At 44.4% G+C, this 9,440-nt stretch overlaps 1 protein-coding gene across 1 annotated transcript in view; it reads right to left on the bottom strand.

Annotated features, from left to right (window-relative positions):
- Window positions 1–292: 292 nt before the first annotated feature.
- Window positions 293–9,440, bottom strand: part of POLR3H (RNA polymerase III subunit H) — a 77,353-nt gene continuing 68,205 nt past the window's right edge. The window contains exon 6 of the mRNA XM_075182816.1: window positions 293–1,456. Coding sequence (XP_075038917.1) covers window positions 1,403–1,456 — 54 coding nt within the window. The 3' untranslated portion in view covers window positions 293–1,402. The remainder of the gene's footprint in view (window positions 1,457–9,440) is intronic.

The raw sequence follows: 9,440 nt of genomic DNA, 5'->3' as shown, positions 1-9,440 counted from the left end.
TACTACTGTTACAAAACAAACCAGAATAGGCACCAGTGCTTTTCAAGTAGCAGAAAAACATTCAGGAAAAGCTGTTTCAGAGAGACTTTTCTGCTGGGAAACTTGCTGCCTTAAATGTTCTGCGTAGTACACAAGCGCTTTTCAGCTGTTTAAATTGCTCAGATGAGAGGTGTAAGAAACATAACAGATTTCTAAGAAGCATAACCACAGGTGTATATAAGCCATTATTTTACCAATTAGCCAAATCATACACCTCTGAAAACACACACATACATTTGCACAGAAGCTACAATAAATTTACCTGCTCCATGTTTATTACAGCCATTAAAAGTAAAATAAAACAAAGCCAACATAAAATCATTTGCAAAATTGAGATGTACAAAGCTATACAGAAGAGGAGACTGAATAATGAGCCCTGTTAGAAAATTCATGTTGCATACAATTACTATCAGTGATTTTAAAGCTGCAATTCCAGGGAAAAAAAATGTTTGCTTTTCATTAACTAACTCTGGCTTACATGAGGGTAAATGTATCAAGCTGAGAGTTTTTCGGTGGGTTTGAAAAACCAATAAGATTCTAGCTATCATTTATTTAGTACATTCTACAAAATGATAGCTAGAATCTGATTGGTTGCTATAGGCAACATCTCCACTTTTCAAACGCGCCAGAAAACTCTCAGCTTGATACATTTACCCCATGGTGGTGTCTTTTCATCACTCTATTAATGATCTCCAATTGTGATGAGACATGTGACTACCATGGCAACCACAGTCACATGACAGGCGAGGCTTTGGAACACTTCTCTTATCAGCATACTCAATTCACAGCACAAGCAGCGTCATTCCTGTACCATCATGTACATGGAGGGAGGGCTCAGAATTAGGTGGTCCTGTGTTTGCGAACAAGTTTTAGTGTCTCTAAAGCTATTTACGTCTCCCTCAGTGAAATTTTGTGAGACTTATAAGAGGACATCCTAGAAAAATGGCTGATTCCATTTAATCAGATTCATGTTAAAAGTAGCAAACTTGCTTTAAAAAAATGAGAGAATGCACGATTGCAGCTTTAAACACAAAAGAATTTGTTGGGATGACTTCAACCTCATCTCTCTTACAACAGAGTAAATTAAAGCTACAGCAGCTATAAAGAGTTTCAAAAGGTGGTTATTTCAGGACTTTAGCTGTAAGGATTGTTAATAATATGTGGAAGGCAGTGTTAGAAACAAAATAGTGCACCCTTTGCTACTCAAAATCAGGTTTAAACAGCCTTTTACTTACAACCCTAATAAGCTTCATATTTCTCTCAATAGCTTGGTAAAGACTTTTCCGTGGCTACAGTTCATTTAGTCCTCAATATTCCTGCGAGGCTTATGTTATTTGAAAGACAAATACAATTTCCTTGTTCTTCAGTTGTTGGTCCACCAGGAAAGCAGGCCAAGCCCTGGCTCACTTATGGAACCCTAGAGGGAATAGAACAATGAAGTGTTTAGAATTCAAATTGTTTTCATACATAAGCAAAAAAAAGCCCAAGATGTTTATGTATTCAGAAATAATTGATTTAATACTCTGAAAAAGAATTTACTTTTCACTAACAGTGCAATAATGTGAATACCATGACACCTTCTAAATATGCCACACCACTCCTGACTATGCTTCAGTCCCAAGGTAACTATATTTTTCATATATATATATATATATATATATATATATATATATATATATATATATATATATATATATATATATATTATAAATAACAGGACGGACCGCCCGTGTCACCCTGTCTGCTGTTGACCAGGGAAGAAATTCGTTTAACCTTGCTAGTAGAGGAAATGCATTATTTCTGATTTATATATCCGATACAATAAGCCTTTGTTTGGGAAGTCTTTTCTGTATCTTGGTGTAATGAAATGCCTTGTTTGGGGTTTTGCAACTTTTCTTGGGGAATTCTTTTCTGTAGAGGAAATGTGTATTATGCAACTGTTGGAAGAAAGCACCCATGCTAATCTCATGTTAATCAGACCTTTTGACATTAATCGTTTTTATTGAGTTGTTAAATAAACGGGGGGTGCGGAAAGAAAAAAAAGGGAAGGGAGGAGGGAGGGGGAGTATGAACACACCAATACAACATTTGCAGGATTCAGACATTCTACAATATACAGTATACAGTCTACAGTGGCACTTTAAACTAACCCGCCAGACCTGGTCTAGGACTTAGAGGACCCAACTTAAACACTCTGTCGGGGCACAGCCCTCGAAAAAGAACAACCATTAGCAAGGTGAGGGGAAGAAAGGTTATTTACTGGAGCCCCACCCCCCTCTGTCACATAGACGTGCCATTCAAACCATTTCATCAATGAGGAAGATGGTCTCATTGAATATGGGACATCTAGTGTTTCCATTTCAAACGCATACTGGACTTTGGTTATTACCTTTGACAGGGTGGGGGGGAGCGGCACCCTCCATGCCTGAGCTATGTCGGCTCTGACGGCAATAAGTATATGGTTAAACACATAACAGGCCTGTCTCGGGACGTGAGGCAGATACACCTGGAGAGGGGCAATTTTGGGGGTCTGAGGAAGATCTAATCCTGTCACTCTCTTAGCTAAGTCAAATACCTGAGCCCAAAAAGAGCGCAAAACCGAGCATGTCCAAAATATATGGAGCAAATCCCCAACCATTAAGCATTGTCTCCATCACAGCTTGGACTGGGAGGGCCACATTCTATGCATTCTAGAGGGGGTCAGGTATAATCTATTAACTGGTTTGATAAACATTTCAGTGTGATTTAAACATTTGGACATACGGATAGCATTTACATAAACTGCTTGCCACTGGTCCTCTGTAAGGAGTATCTGGAGATCTGATTCCCACTGGAGTTGGCTAGAGCTTTTGGTTCCGAGGAGGTGAATCTGTACCAGAAGGTGATCCCAGCTCTATTATTTCCTTTCGTAAGTTTCAAGATGAGTGGGGCTGGGAGGGCCTGTAGGGTCAGGTTATATCTCGAGAGGGAGGATATCCAGTGCCTGATTTGTAGGTATTTGTAAAAATCTCTTGTCGGTATATGGAATTGGTGCTGAATTTGTGTGAAAGACATCAACCCCTGATCATCAAATAAAGATCCTAGGACTATTATGCCCTTCGCTATCCACAGGGACAGATTCACATCCGGGATCAATTTAGCCAAAGCCCTCAGTGACAGGTTTGGGGATTGCGAGCCCTTTCCAAATCGACCCATGGTTCTGTATTGGGGGGGGGGGGGGAGGAGAGATCAGTCTCTAAGTTGGGCTAGAAGGCAAACCATACAATACCTAGCCAGGTCTGGGAGATCTAGACCACCTCTTTGTCTAGTTAGGGACATACGAACACTAGCTATTCGTGGAGGTTTGTTCTTCCAAATGTATGCGCACATGATAGAATGTAACTTGTCCAGAATAGGTTTTGGTAAATACAAGGGTAACGTACAGAACAGATACATTAGTTTCGGCAAAATCATCATCTTAAAGGCTGCCAGCCTACCTAGCCAGGAGACCTCGCTGCACATCCATGATTTAGTCAAAGTGAGAATTAGGGGAATCAAAGCCGCAAAGTTAAGGTCTACAATGTTGTTTATCGAGGGAGTAATCTGAATACCTAAATATTGGAGCGCCTCAGACTTCCACGAGTAAGGGAAAAGAGCCCCAAGGCTCGACACTTTAGGTGGCGGAAGATTAATAGGCAACGCGTCGGATTTAGTGGTATTCAGTTTATAGTAGGACGCTCCACTGTATTTATCGAGTATATCATGAAGGGGTGGCAGCGAGGTCTCCGGGTCAGTTACAAATAGTAAAATATCGTCAGCGAAAAGACACAGCTTGTGAACTGTCTGGTTGACTGTAACCCCAGGAAAGGACTTAGTCTGTCTAATAGCTTGAGCTAGAGGCTCTATTGCTAGAATGAAAGATAGGGGAGAAAGGGGGCACCCTTGTCTGGTGCCATTCGAAATCTTAAAATGATCGGAAAGAAAACCGTTGCTGAGTACTCTAGCTGGATCACTATAAAGAGCCATGATCCCATTCAAAAATCTATCTTTCAGCCCAAAGCGAAGAAGGACCTGCTGCATAAACCCCCAGTGCAACCTATCAAAGGGCTTTTCTGCGTCAAGGGAGAGAATTACTAGCTCGAGGTGGGACCCATCCATACTTTCAATGATATTAAGAACTCGCCTTGTATTGTCAGAGGCCTGACGACCACTGACAAACCCCACCTGATCAGGGTGTATGAGCTGTGGGATGAGGTTTTGTAATCTATTAGCTAGAAGCTTGGCGTAAATTTTGATGTCAGTATTCAACAAGGCGATAGGCCTGTAGTTAGAGCAACATGCAGGGTCCTTCCCCGGCTTTGGGATTGTTATCAGCTGAGACTCTAGCATTTCCTCGGGAAAGTGCCCCTGCTCAGTACCAAAATTATACACTTGCATAAGGATAGGGGCTAAGGCAGACTTGAAAGCACTATATAAATTATTAGTATAGCCATCTGGGCCTGGTGCTTTATCTTTCGGTAGTTTTTTTAATAACCTCTTCAATTTCAGGCTGTGTCCACGGGGTATCTAAGGACATGACCATTTCAGGATCAAGACTGGGAAGATTAAGGCCCTGTAGGAAGGAGTCTATGGCTTTGCTATTTGGCTGAATCGTAATGGGATCTTCCTTCAGATTGTATAGGGAGGCGTAGAACTTAGCGAATATATTAGCTATGTCTTTGGGGTTTGAGACTTTTCGATCACCTTCCTCCAGCAGATATTTTATTCTGTCCCTAGCTTGTCGGCCTCTTAATTTACGCGCTAGCAACTACCCTGCTCTATTCCCGGCCACGTATATTTGCTGCAATCTATTTAAGGCTGCTTGGGTCCTAGCCATAAGTAGTTTCTGTAGTTGGGCTTTCACCTGAGTAAGTTCCTTTTTAATCTCTCTAGATGGGCGGGCCTTATTTTGAGCCTCAAGCACTTGAAGTTTGGCTTCTAACTCCTTCTGGCAGTGTGGATTTGCTCTCTTCAATCTGGCCCCGGTCTGGATGGCAACCCCCCGCACTACCGCCTTTAGGGAACACCAGAAGTTAAATATATTAGTCTCTTCCGGGCTATTGGTTTGGCAGAATGAGGAGATAGAGTCCCTTAAGGCCAATTTCGCTTCTAGCAGGGAAAGCAAATAAGCTGGGAAGCGCCATGGTCTGGAATATAGGGGCGGGACAGACGCCAGGACCAGAGTAGCGGAGCATGGTCCGACCATGTTAGAGGTAAAATCTCCAAGCGGATAGACCTTTGTAACGTCCACTTATCAGTCAATATAAGATCTATACGCGAGTACGAATTATGAACATGGGAGAAATATGTATAATCTCTCCCCTCTGGCTCAGAGACCCTCCATACATCATATAGACCATGCTCCGCCATTAGCTTCGAGAAAGCCCCCGCTGGGCCTAGCTGATTGGAGGCCGCAGAGGGAGGGGAAGATGGCGATCTGTCCATCCTGGGGTCTGCCACTATGTTAAAATCACCCATCGTTATTAGGCACCCCTCCTTATGTTTTTCTACTTCCTGGAAGACCTCCCTTAAGAAAGCTACCTGCCGAGAATTTGGAGCATAGAGGGAGGTGAGGGTGACTAAGGTGTCTTCCAATAGGCCAACTAAAATCAGGCATCTACCCGCTTTGTCTGCAACCCGCTTTTTAAGGGTAAAGGAGATATTAGAGCTGAACAGGATGGCAACTCCATTGCGTTTTAGTGGACCATTCGCCAAATAGATTGTGGGATAGTGATTGTCTCTAAAAGTGGGAGGGGCAAAGGCTGAAAAGTGAGTCTCCTGTAATGCAACAATATCTGCCCGTTGTTTAAAAAATGAGAACAGCGCCATTCGGCGTTTATTTGGCGAGTTTAAGCCCCGGACATTAAGAGAAAGTAGCTTAACCATCTAAATTGAGGGGGATGGGTCATTGTCTAAATGATATGAAAACACCGCATACCCCATCCAAAATTCGGAGAAGGGAACGAACCACAATAGCAACCTGAACAAGGGTGTGATCTTGAGTTGTATCAAAGACATGAAGGGTAAAAGGGGGGAAAAAATAAATAAAAAATAGGGCAAACTAACCGAAATAACCCATTGGGTTAGTGTATTTGCTTGAGGGGAAAAAGGAGAAAACCAGCAAAATAAGTAACAGGGGGAGCATGGACTAACGGGGTCCCTACCCACATACAAACCACCCACTCAAACCCAATAACAATTGATAACCCAGATAACATCCAGCATCGTAACATGTATAACAAACAATACCTTAACTTTCAAAGAGGCATACCAGGAGCTGCCATTACATAACAGTATAACCATAACATAAAAACAATTGCAACTCAACAATTGAAGTGCCTGGAAGATAAAAGAGGTAAGTGGCACAGTAACATTTACAAACCAGGCACATATAACCCCGACTGTGGCTTCCAATAGATTACCCTATACAGGGTAGTCCTAAAGCTGAAGTCTGTTTTCTCCAGTTTTAAACCTTTGGAGCTGAACGAGCCACCAAGCAGTCGGGGATAGTTCTGATGTCGGAAATAGGAAATAAGCCTCTTAGGGAGCACTTTTCGACCAGTCGCCTCTCACTCTCGATTTCGGGGCAGGTGCCGTCTCACGCACTGGAATGTCCCAAGATTTCAACAGCAATACCATCTTCTACCGATGAGATCACATGGGAGACATTTTGGCGACGAACCAGCAGCTTTACTGGGAAACCCCAATCGGTACTGGATCTCTTGTTCCCTTGGGGCACTGGTTACTGCTTGAAAGGATCTGCGTTAAGTTATAGTGGCAGCCGAGAAGTCAGGAAAGAATTGGAGTTCTTTAAGAATTGACGAGCCTTCATCCAGCCTAGCCGCCTGTAGTAAGCGCTCTTTAATTTGAAAGAAATGGACCCTGAGGAGGGTATCCCGGGAGAGGGATTCGGGACCGAACCTCGGCCTTGGAAGGCGATGAATACGGTCGATGGTTACATCGAGATCAGAAGCTGCGGGTAAAAGTTGGTGGAATAGGTTGGTAAAAAAAGGCAGAAGCTCACTGACTCCTTGAATCCATCTTATTTTAATATCATTACGCCTCGACCGGTCTTCCATATCCGCCGCCTTTTCTTGAGAGGCATTGAACTCCGCTCTCAGTTTTTCGTGTTCTGAGATTAGCTCATTGTGGGAGGCCACCACTTCCTCAAATTTGTCTTCCAGATGACCTGTTCTTCCTCCCAGTTCAGTGACTTCACGTTGAATATCTAATTGAAGACTTCATTTCCGATAGCAATTCTGACTTAAGTGTGGAAAGCATAGATTGCATAGCTTTAATTGTGATAGTCCCATCCGCATCAGCATGGGAGGGAGAAGACGGAGAGGCACTGTTGGGGCCCTCTAATGAGGACGGTGAGGAAGCCGACATCGTAACATTTGCAGGATGCTTGTTTTTCCCCGCATTAGAGGAAGAGGAGGCCTGCGGTTTGAAGAATTGGCCTGGCGACGATGATTGGATAGGTTTAACTCTTTTAGGTGCCATGGCGCCTAGCATAGATCTAATTATAGACTGAGAGAAGATAATTGCCAGACCAAGGACTTGGAATGTTAACTGAGTGCAGGATCCAGGTATAGTTGGGAAGACTAGGCGAACCACCGCCACATGTGAGGGGTGTGCTGCAACATGGTAGGGGACCCAAGAAAGCTCAGTCCAGCATTATATGAGATAACCCATATCTCCACCACTCCCTTCCCTACTGGTATTTGGGGTGAGTGCCAGGTAGGGGACTAGTGACTCCTCACTTCACATAGAGAACAGGGCTCCCAGGGTACCTGTTACTGCAGCAGCTGTGTAATAGCCTCCAGATCTGTCCTCAGCTCAGCAGCTACTTCCAGGATCCTCCAGCTGAACGATCTAGCCACAAACCCGAATATCACTGCTTTGGTCCAATTAGAGTGTAGAGACCAGCTAATGGGGTGCAGATCCACTCTAATTAGGCTTTACCGCTGACCGTCGCCGCAGCCCGCGACTGGAAGTCCGGACCCGCAAACCAGAAGTGAGGCGTCTGGCGGACCTTGCGCAACCAAAGACCGCTGCTTTGTTGGCCTCACACCCCCGCTACCGCCGACTGACACCGGAGCCTCGCTGGAGCAGGTAGGGCAATGTTTTGGACACCACAGGGGGCCACTTGTGAATGGTAGTTAGACTGCCGCCTCACTGACCCGCAAGTCTGTCTCCCAGCCACTCGACAGCGGTTCCTTTTCCGATCTTCTATGGGTCACACTGGACTCTCCAGCCTCTCTATTGTTTCCTCCACGTATGGGGCAGTTGTTTTAGGCTTTAATTCCTATTTAGGAGCTGTTAGGATAGTGGTTTCGAAGGAGCTCCTTCCACACACAGCTGGACAGGATGGCGACCAAGCTCCGCCCCTTAATTAGACCTTTTGATGCGAGTGTCCAATGCCCTTAAGGGAAAGGAAGGGGTAATTAGACTTGCTGTCAGATGTCTACTGTGTCCAAAATAAGAAACAGGAAATCACAGCAAGGTTTTAGGATATTACAGAAAAGTATATATATTGTTAGCTTTGCATTGCATGTAAATCCATGTTTGTGTAAACAAATTGCATCCTGATTCTAAAAATAGCCCGTGAGGCTGTGTCTAAAACTGTATAAAAAGAGACCTTGTACACTGAAATGTATCATTCTGATATTTCATCTGACCAGACCACTAATACCTTTTAATCAGTGGAACGGTCCTTGTCAGGACACTTGAAGCAGAAGGTGATGTTTATTTCGCTCAAGACCCTGTTTCACAACTTCTTCAATATTGCTGTAATCCAGTCACCTACAGATTAGACCCTAAATCTAACCCGTCCTCCGGCTGTTCTGAAGTTTGGACCCAGCTGCTAGTGCCACTGCTCTGCCCACTACCCACCAGCTCTGACCAGTGTGATAGGCCAGGGTTAATCCATCTACAGCACTCTGATCTATAATAGGCGGTACCAGCCCAAGTGTACCAGCACGGGAGTACACTAGCAGCGAAAGTTACCCAGAAAAAACGTGGTTCTGGATGCCATAAAGGAGTCCAGTAGAGGCAGCAGGCTCCTCCTACTGCGGCAGGAGGGGCGTATTCGGAATAACAAAAGGGGACGGTGGCAAAGAAAGCCCAGCCGGATCCCAGCAACAACAGACAGGGTGGCATAGGCGGTCCACCCTGTCAGATATAACTGGTGGCAAGCGGTAGGATAGCCCCAGGCGGTTTCTCGTGAACCAATCAGGAGAGCAGAGTTATTCAGGAGAGGAATAACTGCAGCCAAGAGAACGCACAGTATGTCTGACTACACCAATATGTCCAGGGCGGACCTCGAGACTGTGCAGTTCTAAGGACATTGACATCAGTCATTCGCCAAACAGGGCGGAAAT

The sequence above is a fragment of the Mixophyes fleayi genome, chromosome 8 (genome assembly GCF_038048845.1).
Source record: "Mixophyes fleayi isolate aMixFle1 chromosome 8, aMixFle1.hap1, whole genome shotgun sequence".
Taxonomy (NCBI): Eukaryota; Metazoa; Chordata; class Amphibia; order Anura; family Limnodynastidae; genus Mixophyes; species Mixophyes fleayi.
The sequence above is the reverse complement of the archived record's forward strand: the minus strand, read 5'-3'. Positions and strand labels throughout refer to the sequence as shown.